Source organism: Chenopodium quinoa, unplaced genomic scaffold, assembly GCF_001683475.1.
Source record: "Chenopodium quinoa cultivar QQ74 unplaced genomic scaffold, ASM168347v1, whole genome shotgun sequence".
Classification (NCBI taxonomy): Eukaryota; Viridiplantae; Streptophyta; class Magnoliopsida; order Caryophyllales; family Amaranthaceae; genus Chenopodium; species Chenopodium quinoa.
The window spans coordinates 652,260-667,481 of record NW_018742538.1 but is presented as its reverse complement, the minus strand read 5'-3'; the positions used below and the strand labels follow the sequence as shown (position 1 = coordinate 667,481).

The following is a 15,222-nucleotide window of genomic DNA, read 5'->3' as shown; positions in this document are numbered from 1 at the left end:
TGCTCCGATTAAAAGCTAAGCACAAAAACGCTTAGTGGCTATACAACCGGTCCTAAACAAGACCAAAGGCTAAAACAACCGGATGGTTGCTTATTTTATAAAACCGCCTTCCCCAACATGGACAAAGGCGTCCGACGACACCTCTCCGGGTGAAATCGTCGCAGAGAACAGACTATTTGTCAGTTCTACGTACCTATGCAGACGACAAAAATTGAACGACCGAATTGGCCAACTCATAGCCGTCTGACCAGAATGATCTGCGAAGAACGATCAAGTTACCGAATACCGGATGCCCCTAGGCATCAGTCGGTCACCGGCTGAAGTTCTCACTTGGGTTATTTATTCCAAAGTTGCATTTTCTATCCCAATTGGGGCAAAAGAGTTGTGCAATGGCTATGCAATCTCTACCAAGACGGAAAAAACCGTTTGGGTAGTGACCGGATCGCTTGTTTGTGTACGGCTGTGCACTTGGTTTGGGGCAATCACTACTGTGATTGATTGACTTACAAACGTATCATGCTCTTTGCAGCATCAGACGTTCCTAAGTAAATCAACCAACTCCATTTGAAACCAACCACACAGCCGTCCAGGGGCAAGGACAGCCGACTTTTGATAAGTTAGACAAAAAATCGCCGCATGCTTTTGATAAGTTAGGCAACAAATCGCCGCATTCTTTTGATAAGTTAGGCAAAAATCAGGCATATACACAAAAATGCAAAAATTGAAATCCAAACATAAATGCAAAATGATCAAAACCGACTCAGTCGGTGCATTCATAAAAAGTCCACCCAACCAAACGGTTGTAGTGGATCAAATGTTAACCGGACCCCGTCCGGGAGAAGATAGAAATTGTTGATTACCCGGCTCTTCAGCCGGTAAATACAAGGATACTCGGCACGCAGGCCGGAAAAGCAAGTTCTTGGCATATTGCCGCAGATTAAAGAAAATAAAAATAAAAAAAGAGTTGGCATACTGCCGCTGAAAATCACTGCTGGCCCACAGGCGGCTCCTCCTGGTCCTTCTCTTACTCATCTTCTAAGGGAATCTCTTGTGCTTCACCAGGACCGGGTAGCTTAGGCGTGGGAAGCTCAGTGTTGGCGTTGGCCCAGACGTCGAAGGACTCAGGCTCTGGCTCACCTTTCTCTCTCAAGTACACCACGTCCTCGGCGTACCAGTGAGCCAGTGCCCAGATGCCATAATCCTTGTTTGGGTACAAGGCAGCCCAGGCGATCTTCATTCTGGCATCGTTGTCAGCATCGCTTTCAGCAACTAGGCGGTTTTGCTCCGCCTCCAGGGTTGCTGTAAAGTTTATCTGAGCCTGGGCCGCCTCCTTCTCCAGTTTCTCCACCTTGGTTTTTAAGTTGGTGTTCTCTTCAGAAACACCTTTGAGTGTGCCATGGTCCGCCTCGGCCTTTTTGAGCGCCTCGTCAGCCTTCTTGAGACTCTCATCTGCCTTTTTCTGGGCCTCCTCCGCCTTCTTCTGAGCCGTCTTACCGTCGCTCGCCCGCTGGTTGGCCGTCTTCAGGTCCGCCTCCAGCTGCTGGATTCTCGACGCCTGTGTCATTGTGATTGCTTTAGTTTCAAGTTCATTTATGATAGTGGAGTGTAAAGCAACATTATCAGCGTCTATGGCGGACTTCTTGGCCCTTTTTACCTCTTCCCGTTTGCGGGAATAAGGACGCTTGAGCCCATCTACCTGCAGCAGAGCCTGCAAAAGAAAATCAAGTTAATATTGCAGGCGGAGTAAAACACTTAAAAAAAAAAAATTTGTTAAATATCTTACCTCAGCCAGAAGGGACAAGATTCGTTCAAGGTTGAACGTCTCCATCCCAGGGATAGCATTCTTGTCCTTCCTGCTCACCGCCTCCAGCATGGCTTTAGCATGCCTCTGGAAGTCTGGCCAGTAGGGAGATTGATCTGCACCATAATCAAAAGGTGATGAGTGTGAAATTAAGGCAGCACCTATCTGTTGCCGACCGTCTGAGGATGACGTCTGTTGGGAGTGGGATTTCACTCGCAAAGGCCACCCGAGCTCAGACGGGAATTCAAATGGGTTCTAGTTAAGGCGGAGGCGGATTTTTTGGTCTTGTTAGGGGTGGAGGTGGATTCCTCCCTGGCCCGTTTGAGATCTTTCTCAAACGTCTTTCCTACCTCTCCCCCCTGTGAAAATAACCAAGTTAAAGTTAGCATCCGGAGAAAGTAAACTCTGATACCAATCTAAGAAAGAGTCAGGCGTTTTTTACCTTGGCCTTTACTGCGGCCGCATGTTTTTCCACAAGCTCCTTGCGGATGGTTGTAGAGGACCGCTTGGGTGTCTTCTCCGTCTGCAACATTCTTAAAGCTTCTTCTGCAAAAAAAGAAAAACATCGGTCAATATATCATCAATCAATTCTGATACAAAAGTACTATAGGCGGATGTGAACTTAGGCGCATACGTTTGGTAAACATGTTTCCTAGCCCGCAGGCGGCTAAGAAACACTCGTCCCTGAACCAGGCGCTCTTAGGGATCCAGTTCTTGGGGAATTTTATTGTCTCCCCGGTTGACAAGGTTGCGTCTGTGAGGCCGAAAAACTCTTCCTCAATTATTTTGTCAAAGTCCTCATCAGGGATCCGAGGAAGAGCGCACTTCCGGCTCATCAGGTCGGGCTTCTTATTGTACTGGCGGAACTCATAGTTCTCCCGCTTGCTGGGAGCCGACAGCAGGTAGAACCTGTGCTTCCAGCCGTCGAATTTAGAGACCTTGTCCAAGGTCATCATGTATTGGGGATACGTGGTTAAAGTGTACCACGCCCTCCAAACGCCTGGGCTTCGGCTAAGATAATGCATCTTAGGAAAAGCTTCTCACTCGGGATGGAGCCCCTGGAGTTCGCAGGAGGCAACATACCCCAAGATGTTTTCCCAAGAATTGGGGGTAAGTTGTCAGACTCCGAGGCCGTAGCCACTCAAGATTGCCTTCACCGCCTGGTGAAGGGGAAAGCGAAGACCAGCCTTGAGCGCCGCCTCATAGCAGCCGAAGTAGCTGTTGGCGTTCTGTTGATCGTCTTCCCAGGCGATGGTGCCGTCCTCAGGCGGTACTCTAATTTTGTACCTGTCTCCTAACGGGTGCATTTGTTTAAACCTCTTCAAGTTGTCCTCCATTTGACTCCTATCCTTGGTAGAGACGTGAATTTTGAAGGGGTCGTCCTTCTCACTCCACTTCTTCCTCTCCTCCTCCTCGCTATCCTCAAGCGGTGGCAAGTCGTCACTGCTCTCAGAAGTGGAGGCGGAGCTGTCGCTCTCCGTCTCCCCCTCATTTTGTGGCAAAGGAGCTGAGACGGCTTCATCGCCGCCTTGTTCGCACTCTTACAAAGAGGAATCTGCGGGAGTTGAAGGGGCACGCGGAGGGGATCTCTCCAGATCCGTCTAGTTTCTCTGACTAGACGTTTCTCCCTCAGGCGTTTGACCGCCTGAGCCCTCGCTTCTGTAGTCCGGATCGGGGGCCGTCTGCATAGTCCGAGCCATTGTGTCCTGCACAGACACATAAATGGTCGGAATCCAAGCAAAAAGGGTGGTCCCAAAACCCTGAGACGACACTCCCAGTCCTAGACTCAGCCGTCCCTGGTGACCGGCTGGACTCTAACCTAGGCTGTGCCGTGTATGTTGGTGATGCATCCATTTATTGCAAGAAATATGTACAAGCGGTGAAACAATAAAAAGAGCTCAGAGAGACAGAGACGGTACCTTTAGATTTGATATCTGAAGATAGACGGGTCTGGCTGGGTTGACGAAGAACGAGTTTTCTTGCTTGCGCTTGACTCAAACGGATGACTTCTGCTCTCTCAAAGTCGTCTCTCTTGAAAATTTTTGTAAACGTACAAAATGAAGAGGGTAAATGGCTATATATAGAGGGTAAATACAGGGGCATTCCCGTAATTTACTCGGAAGGTGAACGGTTACTCTTTGGTGGTAAAATTACCACCAACCGGAGCGTGACGCGTGTCACAGATGCCACGTGGCATGCCACGTCACATCTGTGAGGGGCAAATGTTTAGGGTAATTTTACCCCGCCACGTGGTCCAATCAGAGGATGACACGTGTCAGCCCCAGGGTGGCCCAGGGTGGACTTATCCCTGCTTGACATATGTCACTCCAGAAACCTGGGAGGAATGGCGACCTTCAGGCCCAAATCTCGAGAAAGCCACAATGCGGCGCAGCCCACCAATGATTAGGGTTCAGTGACCTAATCAGGGGCACAAATCCCGAGGACCCTATAAATAGGGAGATTCCCCTCTTTTGGAGTGCACGTTTTACCATTTATTACAAACTGTCCCTGTGATAGAGACATCTGAGCTTGGAATCCGAGCAGATACCCACCTAAATTTCCGCACTTTTTCTCTCCCTTCAAGTTACTAACTTGTTCATCGGAGGCGGAGCACCACCCAACCGGTGTCTCCGTTTGTTTTGCAGGTACAGCTCACGCCGGATCAGTCTTCGTGTTGTAACTCTCCCGAGGGACAAAAACACCCAAAACAGTTCCAACTTGTAACACTTATTTTGAATCAATTCTTTTGTTTTTAAGTTTATTTATAACTGTTTTGGTTTTCCGCTGCTAATTTCTGAGATAGCCTTAACGTTTGAACACGTGGCGGTAGCACGCCAGTAATTCTCTTAAAATTGTTCAGGTTATATACAGGTTTCTCACAGGTTTTTAAGAGAGAATTATTGGGGCGTTACAAAGTGGTATCTGGGAGCTTAGGTTCGATTTTATTACCACTAAAGTCAATTTAAAGTTTTAGGCGCCTAATGTTTTTAAATCTTCCGATTTTGAATTTTATGACTTGATTTAAAGTAAAACTTTAATTTAAAAAATTATTTTATTAAATTATTTCGGCGTTTTAAATAAAATATATGTATTTATATAAATCACTATGTTATTAATTATTTTTGAAATTTATTGAATCTGCGTATTTTTTTTAATTCATTTAACTTGAATATTTATTTTATTTTATGAGTGAGGTTTGGGTAGTCTTAAGGAGGTCATATAAGTTAAATGATTTCTTTCTATGTGCATTGTAATTTAATTCTTTGGTGCTATTTATTTTTGAATGTAGTGATTATGCAAGTTATATTTAATTGTATATGTTTTATATAGTCGTGCAAATTTGGGTATTGTGATCACCTAGTATCATGTGTAAGGATTAAAGAATACAATAGAGATTAATTTGTGATGATTTGTGCAATGTAATATGTATATATGAATGATCATTATATGAAGCCTGTAATTATGTGACTATTTGTTTATGCTTATTTAATGATCTAGTTTATTTGGTGCTTTGGGTTATTGGTAAGGTTTATATTTCATTATTTAATATCTATAAATAATGAAACATAAACCTTATGATTTATTTAGGAATATACTTGGAGAATTGATGAAACATTTGGTGATGATAAACTACGCAAGAGATGTGTATGAATTTTGTTTTGGTCAAGCCGCCATACTTTAAAGAGAGTGGGGACCCTGCTTTTCTTTAGAACTAGATAGTGAAAGATGAGTTTTTGTTGCTTTGAATTGCCATAAGAATTTGAGGAGAAAATATTTGGTGGAAAGAGAATAGATATACGATTCGTGAGACAGTTGACTTTCGTTGGGAGAATTGGAAAACCAAGTTGAAGAGAAGTCTTATCAATCGATTTTGTGAAAGAAAATTTTGAGGAGCCCATGGATTCATAAATGTGGAAATATGAATCAGGTCTTTTGGGTTAATTAATGTATTAGCAATCATTATGGATTTAACGAATCGAGTGTTCCATGAGTACAGTAATGCGATAAATTTGTGGTTTTATTAATGAGATCTTGCTATACTTAAGGAGTGAGGATTATCATAATGGAAATTTAAGGATTCTGTTGACAACTTTTAGGGACGACTCGTAATACACTAAGTTTTCGAAGTGTGAGTTTTATTAATGACAGAAAGTTACATTTTGGGACATTACGTAAAATAAAAATAAAAATAATAATAAGTATTTTGATTTTAAGATTCAAGCAGTGAGTTAGTGGCATATACTTAACAATGTGACCGATATAAGGAGTTTATTGGGATTAGATGTTTTGGGAGGTTTGTGAAGGACTTTTGAGGATTGCTAGCGAAACTACCTTGATAAAGGAGAGTTAGTTTGAATGGGATGAAAAGTGTACTCAAGCCTTTAAAACTCTTAAAGAACATAGGATAACTATTGAACCTGTTTTAGTCTTGCCTAATGGGAGTGGTGAATTTGAAGTTTATACTTAATGGGAGTGTGTTGCAACAAATGGGAAAATGATAATGCTTCTTGCCTAGGCAAATCTTATGAGACCAATTACCCTACTATGATCATGAGAATCTAGAGATTGCTAAAATATGAACTATGTACATTGGAGATTCATTCGAAGACATTATCTAACCAATGTCACTTGTAAGATCTTTACGAATCATAAGAGTCTTACGTTGTTAGCCAAGGAGAGCTAAAAGGATTATTGAATGCCATGTGAATTGAACTGTTTATATTTGAGAAAATTATAGAGAAGCAAGTTGAGAATAAATCATTGCATAAAGAAGAGATGAAAGAAAAGTGTCTAATGATGTTATTGAGGTGAGTTATGGGGGCGTAACTCTTTTCTTTAAGAGGGGTAGAGTGCGATGTAATTCTACGCTTTTTACCTCATTTATGCTATTTATTGCTTGAGTTTGCATGATTTTGCTTATTATTATACATTATTATTGTGTTGACATGCAATAAAAGCGTGTAAACTTTGGCCAAGTATGAGTTCATTGAGTATAAAGTTCAGTTTGTTGAGCGTACATGATGAGGATCAAGCAATTTACAGCAATACAAAACACAAAATATTTGAATGGTTTTGGAGAAATTATGAACTTTGGGTTAAGTTTCGAGGGCGAAACTTCTTTTAAGAGGGGTAGATTGTAATCCCCCATGATTTTGTAATTATAATAATTATATTTTATTATTAATTATATGATTATTTTACTATAATTGTATAATTTTATAAATATTTCAAAAATAATAAATTAGTTTTAAGCTATTTAGCCATTACTAACTATTGACAATAATCAATCTACCCATACAAATTAGGAGCCTAGTCCAAGTTAACTCAAAGCCCAACTTTACACCTTATTCCTAAAATTTGGTATATATTTGGGCCTAAACAAATTATCCTAATTGAATTTGGATTGGGAAACCCCACAAACCCACTTCTTATTATTTATACCCACTTAAACTTTTTCCCCTTCTTCAAAATCTCAATCTTACGTACAAAAGAAAAACCCCAACATTTTTCCCCTTTGCTTCTCTGCTTTCACGATCAAACAGGAAAAAAAAATATATCTACTTGCTGCCGCTGCCAGCCACGCACAACCATGGCGCCACCTTGCTGACCGGCGTCCACAACTGTAGCACCACCTCACGCCTCCAGCAATTCGCCCCTCCTCTCTCCTTCCTTCTTCTTGTTCTTCTTCATCTTCCTTTGTTAATGTTATTCAAGTTTTAACCTTTATTATGTTTTTGTTCTTAAATTGTTATTATTATGATTTGATTATGCCTATAAAGTGTAAAAGACTACAAATTTATAAATTATACTATGTCTAATTTATGGCATAAAATTTCAGATTTGGTTTGATGAAGAATTAAGGGTTTAAACCTTGATAATTCATGGTTTTAGGGTTTAAAACGTATTGATTAAGTCAATTAATTATATTATGTTTAAATTATGCTAAATCTTAATTATTTTGATTATAAAGAAAATTTCAGATTTATTAAAGTTTTAATTTTGAGTTTAAATTGTATTAATTTCATATTTTTATGTTTATAATCTCATAAAACAATGTTTGTGGGTAAAAATGATTTAAAAAGCTTTGAACTTTAAAGTCTAATATCAAGAATAAATTTTCAAATTTTAAAGTTATTATTTCGAAGCCTCTAATTACATTGAATTGATGTAGTTTTGGGTTTTAAACATACTAACCTACTGTATAACGATTATTTCAAGTAATAATGTTTATGGGGTTATTTTATATACTTAAACCAAATTTTCAGATTTATTTAATTACTTCAAAGCTGCTGGAATTTTATGTTATACACTATATTTTCACGATTTAAACATATAAACTTACAGTTGGGATGTTATATTATTAATATTGACTAATGGGAATAATTTAAATGCTTTATTTTGATGGTTTGAGAGGTTTAAAGTAGTTTGGTATTGCTGTAAATTTATTTGCTTGGGTATTGAGTTAGTTCTTGTTATTTGGTTTAGGAGAGGAGTTCGTAGAAGGTGACTTCAGGTTGTTAAAGTGGCCAACTAATTTGTTTATTTGAGGTACGCACAAGTTACGAAACCTTGCTTGTAGGTGCATGTTTAAGGACGGATCGAGAACTTAGTATCATGTATAGGATTGAGTGGGTTAAATTGTTTGGTTATACATTGTGAATTTCAAATGATGTGCACTAGTTTATAATGCAAGTATTATTTGTGCTCTAATTATGCAAGGTGCACTTAAAGGCAAAGGTATGTGATTGGTGTAAAGATTAAATTATTACTCATTCATGATTACGCAAACAGGATGAGTAAAGGAGGAATTCAAGTCTTATAAGACGAGGTTAAGGTTTTGGGGTGCCTTATGCACTCAAGGTGTTTATACACCGAGGTAGTAAAGGAATAATTAATAAATGTTGTTTGTCACTAATAAATCAAGAATTTAAATTGGGAATTATCCATGTTTGGTTGAATTGTGTTTAGAATGTTTGTATTGTAATGTATATGAGTCATCACCAAATCTAAACCTGTAAATCACGTAAAGTTTAAGATGGATGAGAAATAAAACTCTAGATTGGTGCACATCTGGAGTAATGACAATCAGGGGTTGGGGTACATGGGGTATTAGCCGTGTACTTTTATCGAGGTCGTCTGATCTACGAGTCTCCTATTTCAAATATTTTTTATTAAAACTAGGAGTTAGGTGAGATCTCATACTAACTACGGTCACGGAGGCGCGCCCGTGGTCGTTGGATGTTTATTGATGTTTTTGAAAGGAGGCATGGGGTTTTTCTTTTATTGATGTTCCAAATGGGACATGGGTTGGACAACCTTGTCTATTGCTAAATCCAATGAATTAAATAAATGAGTCAGTCAATATTAATTAGTGAGGTCTTAATAAATTTGATAATCGAGTCATGAATTGAGTCTGTATTTAATGATGCTTATGCTTGATTATTAGTAGCATGTTAGGTATTTCTTAATTTTATTTCGCAGCTTATATGTACTCAGCTTTGCTGATTGCGTGCTTTTGTGTGTGTCTTTCTAAAAGGAATGGTGTCCTTCGAACAAGTGTATTATTCTGATAGCGGGTTTAGAATTATTAGAAAGCTAATATATTCAGTAAGGTCAAGTGATCGGAATGCCTGGGTGGAGGCCGCTTCCGATCAGTAATATTAATATAATTAATATTACAGCTTAATCTTGACTGAACCCTTCGGGTCACACCCAAGAAAAATATACGAACCGACTCGACGAATTAATTCAGAAGAAATTAATTCATCGCCCGAGTGTTAAATCGGTAATTCGAGCTTGGAGGGTCGAAACCGATCGTCGGAAGTCGAGTAAAAAATAATAAAAAGACGAGACGAGCAAAATAATAATAAATCGACCACATTCCCAAAATACCCCTAGCATCGGAATGCCCCGAGCATCCGAATGCTAGGGGCAATAATGTCCAAGCATAGGTGGCTAGCAAGCGCACCAAGCCGAACCTAGCATGGCTGGCTAGGTGCGTGCTAGCGCACCGTGCTTGCAGCCACGCACAGCAGCAACTAGTAGCCGCGTGCACGTGGTGCGTGCAGCAGCTAGCTGCCGCAAGCTAGGCGTGCTAGCAGCGCACGCATTAGCAGCCACGCTCAGCAGCAAGCCCGCACCAAGTGCGTGGCTTGCGCGCACAGCAGCAGCCCGCATCTTGGTGCGGGGCTGGGCTCGGCATGGGCTCGTGTCTGGGCTCGTGGCTGGGCCATAGGGCCGGTCACTATGGGGAAGCTTGAGGAATATGGGAGCAAGTGGGTAAGGACATGTGGCACAAGGAGAGTATTGAGTGGGGAGCAAGTATGGTCCCCTACTCTCCATGTGGTCCTCACCAACCCATTTCACATGGTAATGCCACTTGTAGATTTATTATTAGTTTGCAATTTTAATTTAATTTAGCTTTAAATTAATTTGTGGAATTTCATGATCCCACATTGATGGGATAGAAATTCCCACTCATACTTTCCTCTATAAATACCAACCTTGGGATTTGGAGTAAAGTGCTTGAGTGGGAGTTGGAAAGAGCATTCCATATTTTGGGAAAAACTCTTAAACTCCATTAACACTTGGGTTTTGGTCGGACCTTGCTTACTCCAAGGTAGCGGACCTAAAAAGTCGTGTTCGTCCTTTGTGGGTGGATACCTTTGGAGGCACGACATTTGCGGTGCTCAAGGCTTTCAAGTAAGAGCCCGTTTTGAGAGGGCGAAGCTCGCTTCAATGGTATGATTCTTTCTTCCTTTTCTTCTGCTTATTTATTTATGCTTTATGATTTTAATAATTTCGAGTGGTTCCTTGGGTCGGGGTTGTTTCCGCGGTGAGTCGGACTCACAAACCCCAACAGCGGTATCGGAGCCCCGCTCGTTTATTTTTATAATCATGTTTTTCAAGGTTTATTTTGGCTTATTTTTCTGTTTTAAGTTGCTAATTAGATTAGTAGCTCGGTTTTATTTATTTTAATCCCGTTTTTAATGTCAAATTTGGCCCAGAACCCAGCTTTTCGCCCAAAAATAGTCAATTTTGGGTGGAAAAGGTGTTCTGGAAAGGTTTTTAGTCCTTTAGGACTGTGATTTTAGCGAAATTCTGACCAGAAATGCCTTTTTCGAGGGATTTTTCGTTTTTGACGAAAAAATTTAAGTCTTTTCTAACCTTGAAATTAATGGCATAACTTGTTGATTATGTGGTTGATTATTTGCATTATTTTCTTCTTTTTTAAGTCCCCTTAAAGCACACTTACTTGGTAGTATTTGATGCTTAAAGGTTGATTTATTTTCACATAATTGCAAACTAATTGCTTTTTAGTGTGAAATTTTTTGTTTTGAGGCTTCCTAAGTGTTAAAGATTCAATCTTCATTTGTGATAAGTGATTGAAACTTTAAAAACCACTAAATTCCATGTTATTTTGTATTAAACTTTGTTGTTTTAATCATTTTGAGTTGATTGGAAACATAAAGTTTCAATTTTTGTGATAGAAATTTGGTTATCTTCATGTTAGAAGATATAATTTTCAAGGATTCACAAAATTTAGATGTTGGAATTTTCATTTGAACATTAAAGTTCATATTTTTCCAACTTCCCCTTACTTTGTCAAATTCTCAAGTTTAATTTAAATTGATTAAATTAAAAGTGAGAAATTGCCTCAACTTTGTTATTGCACCAAGCTAAACCAATTTAATTAAGAATGGTTCTTGGAATTATTTTGGTTGTTTGCACTTTGAAATTTTATTAAGTTAGACTTGTTTAAAATTTTTATTTTTTCTCACTAAGTTAGTTCTAAAATTAATTTAGAATTAATTAATTATGTCTCGCGAAATGGGATCAAATCCCGAGGCCATGACACGCAAAATGAGGCAAAGAACCACCTTTGGCTAGCCGGGCTGCATAGCAGCCCGCATGTGGCTGCCAAGGTGGCTGCCCCGCCTTGCGTGCGGCCACACGCGCGGCAGCGGCACACGGCCGCAGCAGCCACGCACCAGCAGCCATGGTTGTGCGTGCGCGTGCGTGCGGCGGTGGCAGCAGCCCATGGCTGCTTGCCGCGGGCCGTGTGTGCGGAGTTTTTTGTGTGTGTATATGCTTGGTGCGGTGAGGTGAATAGCCGTAGTATGCTTGGTTTGCATGAGCCGCGATTATTCGAGTTTTCTTGGCAAAACTCTTAAAGCGAAATCCACTTGAAATGCGGTTGGCTTAATATTGCTTATTTTGCCGTTTTATTTATTTTAATTAATTTTGTTTATTTTAATTAAAATTTTGGGAGGCTAGGCCTCGGTTTTGAGCGGCATTGGCAAAATTTTATTCTGACAAGTTTGGGTGCTACCGACTTAATTAATTGGATTAATTAAGGGAAATGCGGAATTTAGTGGGAGCTTCAATTATTAATGACGTCAATTACATAATCGGTTAAACAACTTTGACTAGTTTAAATTAGGCGTGTTAATCGGATTAACAGCTAGATTAGTTACTAGTGCGCGCGTTGTTTAAATGCATTTTACTTGTTTGATATTGTAAATTGCATGGGCCATTCACAAATAGTGAATGGATGAATGGAATATATATTCTCTCTCACAGGTTTTATGAAATGGCAACTAGTGGGACCCGAATAGGATAGAAAATACGGACTACGTGTCGTTATGTATTTTTGTAAATCTAAATACGGTCTACGCACCGTTAAGTATTTTTGTACCTTAATATTTAGATTATTCCTAGTCGTAGACACTAGTATTTGCATAGTTTGGTTAAGTCTTGAAGACGGCGTATCTTGGAAGACAAAGCCTTGAATTGCAAATGAAGACCTTTTGAAGATTTGAAGAATTCAAGGGGTCATGCTAGTTGCCAATATGCATCTATAATTTCGCTTTATATTTTATGCTTATATACATGTGAATTATTCGCTAGATGCATGTTTAGGTTTTCTTTATGTTGCGATGATTAGTAAAGTTCACTTAAATCAACCAACATAGAAATCCTAGGTCCCTCATAATATTGAGTCAAACTTGCCTTTCCAAAACAACACTTACCAACCGAATGAGGGTGATGGTAGGCTACGCCAAAGCGAGGTGCCATCACTTCTCCAAGGCTCATAAGGCACATCGGGTGTGCACGTTGGTTTTGGTTTAACTCATCGGTATGAGTGAGGAGTCCTCACATACCGTGGCAAAAGAGATACATCGTCAAAGATGCATTAGATGCAACGATTGTCTAACCAAGAGTGGCTTAGAGCCATTAGCAAGGCAATGCTTACCCTAGAAGATTGAGTGTTAAGACAAGCCAAAGCATGCTTAACCACTCTTTGTTTCTTCGGATCTTGGAATCGCCTTATTTTCACAAAATAGGGACAATTTTACGTGTAAATAAGACGTTAAATAAGTATTGAAAATTTGCATGAATAAAATTAAATCTTATTTATGAATTTTGAATGGTTTTTCATTAAAATTCTTTCAATTTTAGAATCATGTCTTTAACCTCAAACAACCAGTTTTCATTACGCTCAATTCTCGACAAGGAGAAGTTGAGTGGTACAAATTTCCTTGATTGGCAAAGGAATTTGCGCATCGTTCTTATGCAAGAATAGAAAGAGTATGTTCTTGATGAGGAAATGCCTGAGGCTCCCAATGAGGTGGTAACTCAAGTAGCCCTTAACCGATGGCAAGTAGCCGATCGGGATGTCAAGTGCGTAATGCTAGCCACTACGTCTCCTGAACTTCAGAAAACCTTGTTCGAGAAGGAATCGGCCTATGAGATTATTTATGAGTTACAGAATATGTTTCAAGAACAGGCTCGAACTGAAAGGTTTGAAACCCACAGGCAAATCCTTGAGACTAAGCTCAAGAAAGGAGAGCCAGTCAGCCCACATGTGCTCAAAATGATCGGATTATTTGAGAACACGGGAAGGCTTGATGCGGGGCATTATACTGAAATGGCTATTGACATCATTCTCCATTCCCTTCACAAAGGCTATGACCAGTTCAAGATGAACTACAACATGCATAGCATGGAGAAAACCCTCACCGAGCTTCATGGGATGTTGAAGCAAGCTGAGCAGACGCTCAAGGATGAGGGAAGGCATGATATGCTAATGATTAAGAAGGGCAAGCCATTCAAAAGGGCGGGCAAAAAGAAGAAGGGCTTCAAGGGGAAAGGAAAGAAGAACTTTCTGCCTAAGCCGAAAGCTACCAAAGACAACAAGGAGAAAAAGGTAGCATCTTCTAAGCCTGATTCCGAATGCTTCTATTGTAAGAAGAAGGGACATTGGAAGAGAGACTGCCTCAAATTCAAGGAAGATAAGAAGAACGGAACCGTTGCTTCTACATCAGGTATTTACGTTATAGACTTTAACTTCACTAGCTCGGCTTCATGGGTATTAGATACCGGATGTGGCTCACACCTTTGTTCCGATTCACAGGCACTAAGGAACACTAGGAGGCTAGCGAAGGGAGAGATCGAGCTCCGGGTAGGAAATGGAGCAAGGATTGGTGCTATATCCGTAGGATCTCTTAGTTTGTCTTTGCCCACGGGGCTAGTTTTGGAACTTGACAATGTTTATTGTGTTCCCAACATTACCAAAAACATCATTTCAATTTCGGCGTTGGACGCCAAAGGTTTTGAATTTCGAGTTAAGGACCAATCATGTTCATTTTATCTTGATAATGTTTTATATGGTACGGCACATTCAGAAAATGGTCTTTACGTGTTATCTCTAGACAAAGAAATTTATAACGTTAATAATCCTGCAAAGAAAGCTAAGACTACACCATCTAGTCAAACTTACTTGTGGCATTGTCGTCTTGGCCACATTAACATCAAACGCATCAAGAAGCTTCTTCAAGAAGGTATTCTTGACTCATTTGATTTAGAATCCTTTGAGAATTGCGAAGGATGTTTATTAGGCAAGATGATAAAGCAACCATTCTCCAAGTTGGGAGAAAGGGCCGGTGACTTGTTAGGACTAATACACACCGATGTATGTGGGCCAATGAGTACACCCGCAAGGAGTGGTTATCGGTATTTCATAACCTTCACGGACGACTATAGTAGATATGATTATGTCTATCTAATGTCGCACAAATCTGAATCGTTTGATAAATTCAAGGAATTTCAGAACGAAGTTGAAAACCAACTCGGCAAGAAAATCAAAGCGCTTCGATCAGATCGAGGTGGCGAATATTTGAGCCAAGAATTCGATGACCATCTGAAAGAACATGGAATACTTTCAGAGCTGACACCTCCGGGAACTCCTCAATGGAATGGAGTATCTGAAAGGAGGAATCGTACCCTGTTAGACATGGCCCGATCGACTATGGGTCTTAGTGAACTTCCAATCTCTTTCTCGGGACATGCACTTTTAACTGCGGCATTTACACTGAATCATGCTCTGTCAAAGGCAGTAGAAAAGACTCCATATGAAT

The 15,222-nt window shown here is 40.1% G+C and overlaps 1 protein-coding gene across 1 annotated transcript in view; it reads right to left on the bottom strand.

The window, feature by feature from the left end:
* Nucleotides 1–1,024: 1,024 nt before the first annotated feature.
* LOC110720072 overlaps nt 1,025–15,222 on the bottom strand; it is a 42,675-nt gene continuing 28,477 nt past the window's right edge. The window contains exons 5-7 of the mRNA XM_021899077.1: nt 2,244–2,347; nt 1,784–1,917; nt 1,025–1,555 (exon numbers count right to left, since the gene is read on the bottom strand). Of these exons, the coding sequence (XP_021754769.1) occupies nt 1,025–1,555; nt 1,784–1,917; nt 2,244–2,347 (769 nt within the window). The remainder of the gene's footprint in view (nt 1,556–1,783; nt 1,918–2,243; nt 2,348–15,222) is intronic.